Source organism: Carcharodon carcharias, chromosome 21 (genome assembly GCF_017639515.1).
Source record: "Carcharodon carcharias isolate sCarCar2 chromosome 21, sCarCar2.pri, whole genome shotgun sequence".
Taxonomy (NCBI): domain Eukaryota; kingdom Metazoa; phylum Chordata; class Chondrichthyes; order Lamniformes; family Lamnidae; genus Carcharodon; species Carcharodon carcharias.
In genome coordinates, this window is record NC_054487.1 from 77,247,701 (window position 1) to 77,263,969 (window position 16,269).

General features: G+C 42.7%; 1 protein-coding gene and 1 long non-coding RNA gene across 3 annotated transcripts in view; one reads left to right on the forward strand and one right to left on the reverse strand.

Annotated features, from left to right (window-relative positions):
• Nucleotides 1-1,074: 1,074 nt before the first annotated feature.
• On the forward strand, nucleotides 1,075-7,004 carry LOC121293352. 2 transcript variants are annotated; one of them, XR_005946496.1, is made up of 4 exons: nucleotides 1,075-2,016; nucleotides 3,327-3,513; nucleotides 6,695-6,767; nucleotides 6,868-7,004. It is a non-coding gene; the product is annotated as an uncharacterized LOC121293352 (long non-coding RNA). The 2 variants fall into 2 exon arrangements; XR_005946497.1 differs by lacking the exon at nucleotides 3,327-3,513.
• The window catches only part of c21h12orf56 (chromosome 21 C12orf56 homolog), a 78,854-nt gene continuing 68,011 nt past the window's right edge, over nucleotides 5,427-16,269 (reverse strand). The window contains exons 12-13 of the mRNA XM_041216330.1: nucleotides 14,035-14,213; nucleotides 5,427-6,981 (exon numbers count right to left, since the gene is read on the reverse strand). Coding sequence (XP_041072264.1) covers nucleotides 6,864-6,981; nucleotides 14,035-14,213 — 297 coding nt within the window. The 3' untranslated portion in view covers nucleotides 5,427-6,863. The remainder of the gene's footprint in view (nucleotides 6,982-14,034; nucleotides 14,214-16,269) is intronic.

Below are 16,269 nucleotides of genomic sequence, written 5' to 3' on the forward strand. Positions count from 1 at the left end.
TCCTTCTCCCTGGGAACACTGGGCAAATATACCAGACCACTTGCACACAGAAAGCCAATATCATGCCCGATAGCTGCATCTGTGTTGCTAGACTTTTGCTGATAGTCTTGCAGCTGAAGCGTGCACATACACATATCTAGATGACCACAATGCCAATGCTGATACTTGACATCTCAATCCCGCACCCACAGAAGTTGGGAGAGGTTTGGACACATTAAGAAATGTGCCACCTTACTAAAGGCATTCCTGCAATCTATTATCTTGTATGCTGATCAAGCTCAACTTGCACTTCAGCAATGAATTGAGCTTTTGACCTGTTATCCATGCCAACTGGAGAAAGCACATTAGAGGCTTTAATTGATTATCTGGCAGATATGCAGCAGCTGTGCTTCCTTCACATTTGCCTGCATCTTCTATTCAAGCTCAAATGGACTGACGGTATTGTGAAGCCAGTGGCTCCTGCAGTCTCTCGTTAATGTGCAACAAAAGGCAATGGTTCCAAATGCCCCTTTTCAAGGAAGTCTTCCTCTTTTCTCTCAGCTCTGACTCCATTTCATTGTTTAGAGTCCAAATAGTTTGAGGGTGCCCCCTGAAAGGGCCCTTGAGTGCAGCCCTGACCTCCTCCCACACTCACTCAGACCCCTCCCACGTAGATTATTTTCCAATTTCAATCTCTAACTGTGATTGCAAGATGGTGGTACTGCGATTCTATTTTAAGACTGCACTCGATACCCACCCCCCCCCCCCCCCCCCCCCCTGCCCCGGTGGGTTTTGGGTTGTGGTCCCTAAAATCTTCCTGGAACCCTATGGTGTACAGGTAGAGCTCCCTCTCATTACTCTCCAGCCTCCTTCAAAAATGCTGGATCCTCTTGCCATTGTGGTTGACATTCCAACCCGTCCACCTGAACCCATTACTGTAGATGTCCCCATTCCACTGTGGGCCTCACCCCTCCCCATCTTGAGGCTGTGAGCACAGTCACATATAGAGAACTCCCCCTCCCCACCCCCCAACCCTCATCTCAGAAAGTTTTGAATACCCCCCTCTGTATTACATACTCCCCCTTTACAGGCTGTAGATGCCTCCCCATAACACTGACCATCCCAACTGCAGCCCAGTACCAAACCAGGCGTGGCCAGTGACAGTAGGACCATGCACTGCACACCATGCTATGCCTTATCCCAATGGAGTACACAGGTCTTGCCCCTCCCTGAATGGAACTACGACATGCGTGCTATGCATAGCCCTGTGGCATGGCCTGCAAACCCCCACAACTGCCTTTAACCTCTCACCCTGACTATGAGGTGCACTAATCCCCAGGACTGCCCTTAATCTCTCAAGCCGACCTCTTGACCCCAGACCAGGGACTATGACTGTCTTTCAATGAGCTCTCCTGTTCCTTCTTTACTGATAACACAGTCTCCCTCTTCTACCCCCTCTATGAGTCTCTGTGCAAGCCTTTCCCCCCACCACCTCTATGCAACCCATCCCTCTTGTACCACACTAACACACCCACCCCACCCCTTAACCCCAGATTCTGGGGTATGGGTGCATCCCCTCCCATTCATAGTTAGGTTCCCATTCACCTTCCTCTGCGTCTGCATTTTTGTCTTCATGCCGAGCTCCAGCTTCCCCACCCTCAGTCTCCCCCACCTCCCTCTCCAACCTACCAGTGAACATTGTCCCGTGTCTCCTCCCCCCACACTCCTCTCCAACACCACCACTGCCTATTGCCCGTGTCTCTTTTCCACACCACCCCGCAACTGTACCTTTGCTTCCCCATCCCCCACCATGTCTCCATCTTCCTTCCCAACCACCATCAGCCCCCTGTCCCCCATCGCCACCTGCCTCTGATCACAAAGCAAGTCTCCGACTTGTCTGCAGCCCTCCCTGAGCCCGCAGAAGACATCCTCCAGGAGAAAGGAGGAAGCCGGTGAGCAGGGTGTAGGGTTGCTCTGCTCACCATCAGTTTAGCATCTCACTGCCATTGGTGGGAACCCGGAGTGGCGCTGTTGCAGGTAGGCTTTGAGTGTTGCACTCACCTCGAAGTGAGGGGCGACAGCTGTACGCCGCTCATTCCCAAATGTGTTTCAGACCAATCTAATTTCCCACTAACGTGGCATTAGATAGGCAGGGGGGCTAGGTGATTTTGGGGAGTTGTGTTTTAATGAGCACTCATGACGTGGTCATGCTTGCAAATCGCATTCCCACCATGAATCAGCAACAAACCCAACCCACCATCAGCCTGTCATGAAGGTGGGGAGGGAAAAGTTCCAAACTCTTTTCCCACCAGTGGGAACCAGATTTTTGGCCTCTTTCCAAATTTTCCAGTTCTACCCCCCCCACCAACCGTGAAACTTGCTGCAGGCAGGAAGGGAAAATTCCGTCCATTTTCTTCTGCTGTCTGGGGAATCTAGAACATGGGGCACACTGAAGGAAGGTCAGGACTGCTTTCTGGAATCAGTTTGCATTTGTCAACCATCCAGCTGATATAGGTCTACGAGTAGATTACTCACCCATGCTCTCTGGGAAAACCATGAGAAAAAAAAAATTAAAATTTGCTCCAAAGTTTTATTTTTAAAAAAAGTTGTGTACAAAACCCAATTGATGAATGGAGGCCTACAATATACAGTTTTATACTGAGAAAGGAATCTTCAGAGCATTGGTAATGGAAGTAAGCCATTCATGCCCATGAGTCTGCTCTGGCGTTCAGTTAGATCATGGCTAATCTGTACCTGAACGTTGATAAAAATCTATCAATCCCCATCCTGAAAGCCCCAATTGTCACAACACCTACAGGGCTTTGGGGGTGGTGGGTACAATTCCAGATTTGTAATACCTTGCTAAATAGCCAACTCCAATTTTAACTTGACTTCCCCACCAGAGGGAATAGTTTCTCAATATTCACCTATTCTTTTAACATTTTAAACACTTCAATCAGATCACTCCTCTACTTTCTATCCTCAAGAGAGTATATGCCAAGTTCTTGCAATTTGAATTTCTAATTCTAATTATGTAAGTTTGAATCCACTAAGGCCTGGAACCAGGGTGATAAGGAATCATCATGCAGCTTGTGTCTGCACTATGGTATCCATCAAACTGGTCTGTTCAGAAACCAATGAAAGCTTATATATTATATATGGTCTCTCTCTATTTATTTTGGTTTTAAAAAACAATTATTCAGCATTGTTTTAAAACATCCATAGACTCTAAACAGGCCAATATCATTGACACCAATGCATTACTTATCCTAATGTCTCTGTTCTGTTGAAATGATTAATGTTCTGTTAGAGAATCCTTGTAACTAGGGTTTTGTGCACATTGATAGGCAACGCACTATGAACATATGAAACAGGAGCAGAAGTAGGCCATTCGGCCCCTTGAGATCCTGAGTGGGAAGGGAGGAAGCAGGAGTTCAATACTTATCTACAATTCTAAGCACTCACCTCTTTAATGTAATTCTTTTCCAATTATAGCAACTGAATTAGATGGTGGAAGATTGGTATTGAACATAAGTAAGTGATTTTCCCTAGTCTAATGCCTTTTCAGTGTAACCAAGGTACCCCAGCAGCAAGCAGAAATGGAGGACAATAATGTTTCATAACTCTGGCTTTTATTAACCAGCACTAATGTTAGCACAGTACACAATTGGTTAACATTGGTTTCACACTCTTATAATTTGTTGCTTGAAACAGCTTAATCGTAAAAAATGCTTTCTCCTTTTGCTACAAACATGGCAAAAAAAGGCTGGTGACTCACCAGAAGTATAACCAGAACATCTTCTCTCAGACTCCTTCCAAATTACATAAACAGTATAAAAATGTAGGTAACATAGTAATCTGTAAACAGAACTGAGTCCTCCACCATTATAAACAGCCCAATTCAAATCATCTGACAATTCAATTATTTAGCACTAAACTCCTATGTTGGGTTGAGAGGGTTATCCTATGAGGAGAGTTTGAGTAAAGTGGGCCTATACTCTGGAGTTTAGAAGAATGAGAGTTGATCTCACTGAAACATATAAGATGCTGAGGAGGCTTAACAGGGCAGATGCTGATAGGATGTTTCCCTGGTTGGAGAATCTAGAACTAGGGGTGCTGTCTCAGAATAAGGGGTCGGTCATTTAGGGCTAAAATGAAGTGAAACTCAACGGATTGTAGGTCTTTGGAATTTCCTGCCCAAAAGGTGGTGGATGCTCAGTCGTTGAGTTTATTCAAGGCCTGAAAATCAATTGATTTTTGGGCTCTTGAGGAAATAAGGGATATGGGGCAGGAAAGTTGTGTTGAGGTTGAGGATCGGCCATGATCTTACAGAATGGTAGCAGAGGCTCGAGGGCTGTATGGCCTACTCCTGATGCTATTATGTTCTTTATATTGCTGAATTCAAATTATCGGATAATTTCCATTTTTAGTGCAAAGGCGATTGAGTTATCAGGCATAGGCTGTAATGTGGCACAAGATCACTTGTCACACAGCTAAACACAACTGAAGAATTTTACACACATTCACAACAGATACATTAAAGATAAATAGACCAATTTTTGTACTGCCTTTGTTGCAGCAAAATAATGTTTGAACAATAGAAGTTTCACATCTTCATTAAAAAGATTTTACTTTAACAAAGAATACATAACGAACATTAAAACATTAGTTTACGTGATATAAAAAGATACACAAAGTTATTAAACAGTCAGTAAAGGACATAACACAATCTTTGTAAACCTTTTTTTTTATCTCTTAACCGTGCATTGAGGCAGTGATTTATATTGGGTTACAGGCCCACGAAAAATGGCAGCTCCCATCCATATGATAACCATTTACTAGTGGGCCTGTACAGTAGATGCTGGCAGGGTATTAAACCGGGGTGCATCACAGCAGGCAAATCCTGTCCTCAATAGAATCCATACAAGACACCTTGTTGAGGCTAAGTACAATGCGTGTTCCCGACTAAATGAGTGAAGGCCCAAGATCTTCCTAGTCTTTAGCTTAGCACTGTTCTATGTCTCCAACTTATCTCCATCAAAGGAACATCAGCTTCAGTGGACATCCTTGGCAACTATAGAAAGCTTAACCAATATGGTGGGTGGCATATTTCCAGTGTGGATTGACCACGCACGTTACTCCATCACTCCTTGGGCTAAGGTATGCCTTTGGTTAGAGTAAATCTCCTTCTTTTCCCAAGATCTTCTAGGGTCATCTTTCCACATTTTCCTTTGCTCCCAATAACCTCCAGGCTTGAGATACCTGCCTTTCTGCACTTGCCACCGCTATTGCTGCACCCTGTTGCTATGCTACATAATATCAGTAAGTAAAGTAAGAAATGTAATAAGTTTTTTGAAGGTGACCTGGTAAAAATATATGATTGGTGAAAATGTTGCATGGTCACACAGTGCTTCCCTCCTACCCCATGGTACTTCAATAGCTTCCTTCACTGGCAGGAAGCCCCAAGTCTAACTGATTAAAGGATTTGATGGGGGTAGATGAAGGGAAACCAAGTCCTCTGATGGGGGATTCCAGAACAAAGGGACCTAGCCTCAAAATAGAGCTAGGTCCTTCAGGGTGATATCAGGAAGCCCTTCTTCACACAAAGGCTGGTGGAAATCTGGACCTCTCTCCCCCAAAAGCCTTTTGAGGCTTGGGATGAGCTGAAAATTTCAAAACTGAAATTAATGGAATTTTTGTTAGGCAAATATATCAAGGACTATGGAATCAAGGTGGGTGAATGAAGTTAAGATGCGGATCAGCCATGATCTATTTGAATTGTAGAACAGGCTCAAGGGGTTGAATGGCCTCCTCTTTCTGACCAATTGTGAGGTCATCCATCAAAATAACTTGGACTGCCTCAACCGATATTGCCACTTTTCTTGTTGGGAACCACCTAGTTCCGTTTCTTGTAGGAGCCCACACTCTGGAGTATAGAAGAATGCATGGTGATCTCACTGAAACACATAGCTAAAGAAATTAACACCACTTGGAGTGAAACCACTTAAATCAATTTCACCCCCATAAAATTCAGAGAGGGCTTGGCAGGGCAGATGCTGAGAGGCTGTTACTGCACCCCCTCCCTCCCCCAAAACCCCTAGAGGGGATAGTCTCAGGATAAAGAATGGGCCATTTCAAACTGATTTGGGGAGAAATTTCTTCAGAGTGTTATGAATCTTTGGTATTCTCTACCCTAGAGGGCTGTGGATGCTGAGTCGTTGAATATATTCAAGTCAGTGATCAATAGATTTTTGACAATAGAAAAATCGAGGGATGTAGAGTTGAGGATCTGCCAGCCATAATTTTGATGAATAGTGCAGCAGGCTCAAGGGGCTACAAGGCCAATTTTCTGCTCTTATTTCTTAGCTTCCTACCCCTCAATGGCCTGGTTGACATTTAGACTTTCTCACATTGAGAACACTTGTTGTGGCAAACCATCTTATGTCTATGGTGTAGTACAGTTTTTAAACTTGCTGATTTGTAAACTACATGTTTACTTTTAAAAAACCACAAAAATAAGCTTCTTATTTTATGCTTAATCTAGCAAGATGTCAGTTTTAAAAATACCTATGTAAATTAAGCTTAGCATAAAAATATGTAGCACTTTGTGACTTGCCCTAGCTATTAAGTGACATTCGATATTTGCAACTTGTTCCCCCCCAAGTTAACAGCAAAAAAATTACATTTTATCATTTTACGAATTACTCTTCTTTAGAATTCGAGGTTTCAAATAACAGTTTTACATAGATGGGATCTCAAACCATTATTGGTTTCAATAACACCAGGAGGTAAGTACCTGTGTGAATATCGCTGCTTTTACACTGACAGCAGTTCCATTTGAATTTGATGATCATTACTAACACCACTTTAATCCTCTTGGACGTTCAGACCAGCTTGTGGAGGATGAAGCTGAGCACTTGGCGGAGAAGCCGAATAGTAGGCTGGGCAACAGCGTAATGGACTGGAAGCATTGCTTCCACTGTGGCACTTTGGATGTAATACCTACGACAAGCATGCAAAGAAATAGAAACAATCAAGACTTTACAACCCCAGGATGATTCCCTAGTTCTTCAAATCACATACCATCCAGATTTGGACATTTAATATCCTGGCCTCTTGCGCACCTCCGATTTCCTTAGCTCCTGCCCTGGCAGGCATACCTTCAGCTGCCTCATCTCTAAGCTCTGAAATTCCCTCCCTAAATCTCGGCCCCTCTCTCCTCCTTAAAACTCTCTGTTTGACCAGGCTTTTGCTCATCTGTCTGAATATTTCCTTATGTGACTCGGTGTCAAATTTTGTTTGATGATGCTCCTGTGAAGCACCTTGAAATGTTTTACGATGTTATAAAAAATGTACCTTGTTGCTGGCATTATCATTAATACCACCATTCCTTCAAACATTGCTGCATCAAAATCCTGGAACTCCCCACCCAACAGCACCTTCACTGCGTGGTCTGCAGCAGTTAAGAACCTACCTGAGGAAAGATAAGGATGGGTCCTGCCAACAACACCCCATATCCTAAGAATGCTTTTTTTTTCAGAAAAGCAAGACTTTACACAACTGGCAGCAGTATTTCTAGACTAGAGAATTGGGTGGAAGGCAGAGTGTGGGAAAAAATCAGCCAGAAAATGCATCCGTATGGATATCAGATGAAGCTGACGAGCACTGGCTACGATATCTTGCACCAAAAGCCTGCTGACAGTCTGTCCAGATACAATCAAGAAGAGGGCTGGAGAGCTGCCAATATCTAAGGAACGACACTCTAGCATCAATCGCTGTTTCGAAGAAAGATCAGGGGCAGAAAGATAGATTAAAAATATACATGTTCAACAATATTAAAATTTCCTAGGCAATTTTCTTCTTTGATAAGCAGCAATAATTCATAATAGACTAATTCATAATCAATATCTTCCAGTTTGATAGAAAAAGTCACTTTCTATGTAAGCTTTACATAGGATACACAGCACAGTGTCAAGGAACCATCATATTTTTCCTAATATTATTGTAGAATATTTTAAAGCAGGCTCATGTGTGTGTGGCCAATTTAGTTAAACTAGAGACAATTAGATTGCAAGGTTTAAATTATCAAAGAAGTGAGGTATAAAACAGGCGTTTGAAATGGAGATGAATAAAGCTAGGGTCAGCTCAGCAGATACGGTGTGAATGAAATTTGCATTTTTTAGAGAAGTGTTTGATTTTCAAAGGGACATGGAGAATGTTTACAACTGGCAAGATAAATAAAGCAAGGTTGATTTTTCCCAAAAATGCTGGCCATAATGAGAACATGAAAGATTTTTTTATTCTGGGGAAAGTAAATTGTAAAGACAAGTGAAACAATGGGATTTACAGCTCAAAAAAGGAGAAATATATTTAAATAAGGATGGAAGGCTGTGTGAGGTATGGCCATGTGAGATCTTGAAAGATGACTGTGTGAAACAGACTTTGGGGGAAAAAGCCACCCTGCAGAAGTTTGCTGTTCCAGTGACCAATGTTAAAAGCCTTTGGAAGTCCATTGTCCAGTGGGTGCTTGTGATAAAATTACTGGATGACTCTATACATCTGGAATCTATTTGGACCATTGCCTTAAAGGGGATGTATAGTTGGGAGTCTGGTTAAGTAGAAAGTTTGAGAACTGATAGAACTGTAATCGTGCTTGTTTAAGTTTTTTTTTCTTCTTTTGTCAATAAATGTTTTAATTTAGTCTTTAAAATCTTTAAAGGTGGTAGTGGACTCATTACTTCTGACTTCAGTGTACCAGCCTTCTCGTAATAAATACAAATTGCAAAATCATTGTGATAGCGTGGCCTAGTTTCCCTTGTGGATTTGGTCAGCTTGGCAAATACCACCTGCCATATCATAACAACAGAAACAGATCATTTGACTTAACCAGTTTACATGCCAGTTCCACTTGAGCCTCCTCTCATCTTTCCTCATCTAAAGCTACCATCATAATCCTCTATTCCCTTCTCCCTCATATGCTTGTCTAGCTTCCCCTTAAATGCATTTATACTATAAATTAACATGACATTTGTCTTTATTGCTTGCTTTCCATCATGTCATGATCACTAATGATTGGGCTTATAAATACCAAATCCTATGAGTTCTTGCCAATAGACTTAAGATCCAACAAATATTGATTTTGTTGCATCTAATAGCTACCGCATTTCCAAATTGACTTTGCATTGGTAATAAGCAGTAATTGCCCTAGCATCAGGTGGGATGTTTGCACAGAGACACGTGATCAACACAATTAAAACATCAAAATACAATCACACTGGATACAAGTCTAGTTCCTGACATTCTGTAGTACATCGGCAAGTTACCGGAAAATAATGTGAAGGAGGGAGAAGCAGAGTTTCAGGTAGAAGACCTTTCATCAGAATTGGAAAAAGCTACATATGTTACAGGTTTTAAGAAAGTACAAAGGCAGGGAAAGAGCCGGAGAGGGAAAGGTAGGAACGAAAGGTCTGGGATGGAAGGCAGGAGAGATTCAATGAAAAAAGGATGATGGAGGGAACAGGACAAGTAAAGAAATAAAGAGGGGTCTAAAGGAGTTGTAAATGATAACAGCATACGTTACAGCCTTCCAGACCCAATATCGAATCATAGCCACTGCTTCAATTTTTTTTAAGACAGCAGCTGTTGGTGATGATTCTGCTGTTGCCATTTACACCTCTTCCAAACCCTGTGCTTGTTTCATTATCGTCCCTTTTTATCATGCGCCATCAACTCTTTTGTTGGTTAATCACTCTTGCCTTCCATCCTATCACTATTTATTCACTATCCTATCAGCATTTATTGACCATCCCTAACTGCCCTTGTTCAGAGTGCATTTAAGAGTCAACCACATTGCTGTGGGTCTGGAGTCATATGTAGGCCAGACCAGGTAATGGCAGCAGATCTCCTTCCCTATAGGGCATTAGTGAACCAGATGGGTTTTTAACGACAATCGGTAATGATTTTGTTGTTTATCATCAGACTTATAATACCAGATTTTTATTGAATTCAAATTTCACCATCTGCTGTGGTGGGATTTGAACCCTGGACCCAAAGAGAATTACCCTGGGTCTTCCGGAATACTAGTCCAGTGACAATAGCACTACCCCACCACGCCCTCTTTTTGTTCTTTCTTCCTCTTCCCCCCCACCCTTTCCCTGCTTCGGTAATTGCTTTAAAAAAACTGTTACATCTCAAACATTTTACAGTTCTGCTGAAAGTTTAGTGACCTTGTTTCTCTTTCCACAGATTCTGCCAAGCCTGTTGAGTTTTTTCAGCACTTTGTTTTTCTACCAGAAAATTATATCTGTTTAACTGTCATATAAAATGATTAGCCAGGATTTTGTGGTCACTAGTGATGGGACAGCATTTGTTTCCAGGTGCCCCGACTTTGTGGGTTTTCAGTGGAGACTTTCTGTCAGTGGGGTCCACTGGGGATCTGCGGTGTGTGTGAACTGGGCAAGCAACAGGGTGGCTCTTCAACCAATCAGACTGAAGTATCTAAGAATGCAGAATCTAAGCCATGAAATATAAATTCGACTATTTAACTTAATGTAAAAGTATATACAGAAAGCTCAATAAAGAGAGGGCAAGTAAAATGGGATTAAGAGAAAGAGATGAAAGATAGAAAGTAAAAGGATCACAGAATCACACAGTGCAGAAGAGGCCCTTTGGCCCATCGAGTCTGCACTGACACGTGAGAAACACCTGACCTACCTACCCAATCCCATTTACCAGCACTTGGCCCTTAGCCTTGAATGTTATGACGTGCCAAGTGCTCATCCAGGTACTTTTTAAAGGATGTGAGGCAACCCGCCTCCACCACCCTCCCAGGCAGCGCATTCCAGACCGTCACCACCCTCTGGGTAAAAAGGTTTTTCCTCACATCCCTCCTAAACCTCCTGTCCCTCACCTTGAACTTATGCCCCCTTGTGACTGACCCTTGAACTAAGGGGAACAGCTGCTCCATATCCACCCTGTCCATACCCCTCATAATCTTATACACCTCGATCAGGTCACCCCTCAGTCTTCTCTGCTCCAATGAAAACAACCCAAGTCTATCCAACTTCTCTTCATAACTTAAATGTTTCATCCCAGGCAACATCCTGGTGAATCTCCTCTGCACCCTCTCCAGTGCAATCACATCCTTCCTATAATGTGGCGACCAGAACTGCACACAGTACTCCAGCTGTGGCCTCACCAAGGTTCTATACAACTCCAACATGACCTCCCTACTTTTGTAATCTATGCCTTGATTGATAAAGGCAAGTGTCCCATATGCCTTTTTCACCAGCCCACTAACGCACCCCTCTGCCTTCAGAGATCTATGGACATACAAGCCAAGGTCCCTTTGCTCCTCAGAACTTCCTAGTGCCATGCCGTTCATTGAATACTTCCTTGTCAAATTACTCCTTCCAAAGTGTATCACCTCACACATTTCAGGGTTAAATTCCATCTGCCACTTATCTACCCATTTGACCATCCCGTCTATATCTTCCTGTAGCTCAAGACACTCAACCTCACTGTTAACCACCCGGCCAATCTTTGTGTCATCCGCAAACTTACTAATCCTACCCCCCACATAGTCATTATATGAAAAATCAATTCTTTTTTAAATCCGCCAAAAAATAATTAAGATCTGAAGGACTGTCCTCCACATCTGTAAAATGACATTTTCAGGTCAGAGAGGTTGTTTACAATATTTAAGGTCATGTCTTTAAATCCTCCACTTCTGGTCTCTTGAGCATCCCCAATTTTAATTGTTCCACCCCTGGCTGCCTAGACTCTGGAATTTCCTCCCTAAACCTCGCTGCCTCTCCACATCACTTTGTTCCTTTAAGACGCTGCTAAAACTACCTCTTTGCCTTATCCCACTACCTCCTGATGTAGTTTGTGTCAAATTTTATCTGACAACCCTCTCGTGGGCAACCTTGGGGTTTTTTTTTTACTATGTTAAAGGTGCTAAATAACGCAAGTTGTTGCATTTACCAGAGAACACAGATTGGAAGTAATTGGGAAAACAAAATTCAGATGTGAGTTGAGGATTTTCTTTTAAACGCTGTGAGTTCTGCTGGTCTGGAATACGCTGTCTGAAAGGGTGGTGGAAACAGATTCAACAAGTATGGCAGCATCGTAGTTATGGGCAGAATTTTGCCCCTCGGTTGGCGGGTGGGCCCCACCGGCTCGGCGGTGGGTGGGCAGCCAAACTCCGCCGACGAAATGGGGACCGCCGCTATTTTGAGTGGGTGGGCCAATTAAGGCCGGTCCAGCGGCCTGCCTGATGGGAAGCGCTATGCACCTCCTGTGCTGGGGAGGAGGGATTCCCCATCTGTCAAAGAGCGCACTGCTCCCTGAGACTAAGTGCTTTCTCAGGGAGAGCAATGACCGTCTAAAAAACTTTAAAAATAGAAAAATTAAAAAATTATTAACATGTCCCCCTCAGGTGACAATGTCACACGAGATGGGACATGTTAATAAATATCACATAAAATTTATTAAAGTTTTTAAAAACAGATATGAAACCTCTTCCCGCCAGTGGATGAGGTTTCATGTATTATCAGAAGCCCGCTGGGGCTCCTGGCCTGCCCGCTAGCCTTAAGGTTGGACGGGCAGGTCTTTAATTATCTTAATTACTCTGTCAATGGCCTCAATTGGCCATTGACAGGTCGGCAGGCGAACAGCTGATTTCGCTGTCCGCCCGCCCTCCTAAAAATTTAAATGGACCGGGATGATGTCGGGGGGTTCCTCCCAATGTCATCCCGCGTCATTTTCCTGTCAGCGAGCGGGCCCCGCCCCCAAATCGCCAACGGGAAAATTCTGGCCTATGTTACTGAACTAGTAATCCAAAGGTCTGGGCTAATGATCTGAAGATATGAGTTCAAATCCCACCACAGCAGCTAGGGGAATTTAATTTCAGTTAATTGCATAAATCTGCAACAAAAGGCTCGTGTGGGTAACTAACACCATGAAATACCTGCCTGTTATAAAAACTCATCTGGTTCTTGGGGCTTAACTTGCACCAAGTCCTGTTCACCTGTCACCCTGTGCTCACTGACCTACATTGGCTCCCAGTCAAACAACACCTTGATTTTTAAATTTACATCCATATTTTCAAATCCCTCCATGGCCTCGCCCCTCCCTATCTCTGTAATCTCCTCCAGCCTCCACATCCCTCTTGAGACATCTGCACTCCTCTAATTGTGGCTTTTTGAGAACATCCGATTTTAATTGCTCCACCATTGGTGGCTATGTCTTCAGTTACTAGGCCCTAAGCTCTGGAATTCCCTCCCTAAATCACTCCAACTCTCTACCTTACTTTCCTCCTTTAGAACACTCCCTAAATCCTCTTTGACCAAGCTTTTGGTCATCTGACCTAATATCTCCTCATGTGGCTCCGCGTTATATTTTCTTTTACGATGATCCTGTGGGTGCCTTGGGACGTTTTGTTAAATTTATGTTGCACCTTTTAATGTAAGTTGTTGTTGTTGATGTTCTTTGGGGAAGGAAACCTATCAATCATACTCAGTCAGACCTATATGTGACTTCAGACCCATAGCAATGTGGCTGACTCTTAACTGACCACTGAAATGGCCTAGCAAGCCACTCAGTTAGGGGTGGGCAACAAATGCTGGCCTTGCCGACATCCCATAAATGATGAAAATAAATTCAATAGTGTCTTCCAAAGGAACCAGGAGAAATAACATGAAAAGGAAGCATTTGCAGGTCAATGTGGGAAAGAGCAGGGGGAAGGGACTAACTGGATAGCTTTTTCAAATGAGCCAAATGGTTTCCTTGTTCGCTATAAGATTTTATGATGCTGCTCATTGATAGATTGTTACCAATAACAGAGTGGAAACTAAATTCCTATTTCCAAAGGTCAACTGGAAGACTGTTTTTAATGAAAGGCCCATTAATAGGACGGTGTGGTTTTAAAACACGCAACAAGAGATTTTGTTGGTTGGTAATCACGAGCAGTTTTCCTACAGCGTACCCAATGAGGAATTTCAGCCCCATAGACAATGTGCTGAATAGGGAGACAAAGCTGTGCCCTTTCCTTACCTGAACTCCTCACTGTATTTACTCCTGATATGTTCTGCTAACTTGCTGCCATACTGGATGCAGGTGTTCAGGATATAGAATTGTTGGAAAAGAAGCAATGCCTGAGTGGGGCTCATGATATACACTGGAGGTAGCACCATCTTAATGATGTGTTTCATCATATGGTCAATAAAAGGCAACTGAAACAGAAATATAATAAATACATTTATATAATGTATTTAACAGAAATATATTCACAGCATAGCAGAAATACATGCATTATAATGGAAATATACATTGTTATAGAAACTTATGCATACCAACAAATATACACATTTATGACAAATATCTACGTGATTAGTGATTTTTCAGGAACTATCATCTAAAATTGCTTATAAAGACGACTTGTTCATCAAGGCCAGTAACTGCTTTACAACCTATATTATGGATTGTTTATAGCTGGTTTTAATTATTAAAACTCATTGTAAATATGACCCATCCAACAAGCTGCATACTCATAGCATGTTCTTTTATAATTTCTCAGTATTTTGATGCCTTTTGACATTTCTCTCTCTCCCTTCCCTCCCTGATCACTGAGCTTGATGACAGTGAATCAGACAAATCATTTCCAAGGCTGTGTGAGAACTGCAAGGGCACATTTAAAAATACATAAAAAGGAAAGATTTGCATTTATATAGCGCCGCCTGACATCCCAATGCACTTTACAGCCAACGAAGTATTTTTGATCTGTAGTCACTGTTGTAATGTAGAAAGCGTGCCAGCCGATTTGGGCACAGCAAGCTCCCACGAACAGCAATGTGTTAATGGCCAGATAATTAATTTTACAAGCCACCAGGGATAACTCCCCTGCTCTCCTTCAAAATAATGCCATAAGATCTTTATGTCCACATGAGAAGGCAGAGGGGGACTCAATTTGAAGTCTCATCTGAAAGACGGCATCTCTGACAATGCAGCACTCCTTCAGTCGTCGCCTGTTCCTTGATTCGAGGAGACATCTACTTTCAGGGTCGCGAGGAGGTGGTAGTGTAGTGGTATTGTCACTGGACCAATAATCCAGAGACCCAAGGAAATGCTCCGGGGACCCAGGATCAAATCTGACCAAGGCAGATAGCGAAATTTGTATTCAATAAAAAATCTGGAATTAAAAGTCTAATGATGGCCATGAAACCATTGTCAAGTGTTGTAAATATCCATCTGGTTCACTAATGTCCTTTAGAGAAGGAAATCTGCCATCTATACCTGGTCTGGCCTACATGTGACTCCAGACCCACAGCAATGTGCTTGACTCTTAAATGGCCTAGCAAGCCACTTGGTTTGTGGGCACTAAATGCTGGCCTAGCCAGCAACACGCCCATCCCATGAATGAATTAAAAAAAAAGTTTCTGTCAAGGGTCTTCATGTGACTGAAAATGCCGATTCATAACCTGCAGATCTTTGGGGCAGGTCATCCCACGAGGTAGCGCAATCCAGAGTTCAGGATTTCCCTCCTTTTCTGCTGGCCTCTGCCTCATCGTTAAGACGTTGTGACTCAAAATGTGACGCAGCTTGATGGACAAGTTGTCAGCTCCCTCAGCCCTGCACTGGAGTTTCAGCCTTGACGGTTGTGTTCAAGTCCTGGAGTGGGACTTGAACCCACATCCTTGTGACTCAAGAATGCTACCAACAGTTTGCTCAAGCAAATGCTTTTGTTTCATATGAGTACATTCTTCAGCGAAGAAACAAAACACAATGGCCCTTTTCAAAATTAGATTTTGCATCCTAATGTCCAGCTACATAATATTTACATTTACAATGCAATCTCTCCAAAATACTAATTAAACAACAATAACTTCTGTTTATATAACGCCTTTAATGTAGTAAAATGTTTCAAGCCAATTCACAAGGGCATGTTTGAATGATATTTGAGGATAAGGAGATATTAGGATAGGCAACCAAAAGCTTACTCAAAAGAGATAGGGAGTGTCCTACAGCATGAGAGAGACAGGTAGAGAGGTTTAGGGGAGGAATTCCAGAATTTAGTGATTAGAACTAGGGATGCTCAAGAGGATTGAGGATTGTAAAGGGTTGTGGGGCTGACGAAGTTCAGAGAAAGGGAGGGACGAGGCTATGGAGGGATTTGAAAACAAAAGGTGGAAATTTTTAAGATTGAGGTACTGCCAGACGATGAACCAATGTAGGTTCAGCATTGAGGTGATAGGTGAATGGAACTTGGTGTGAAAAAAGACATGGGTAGCA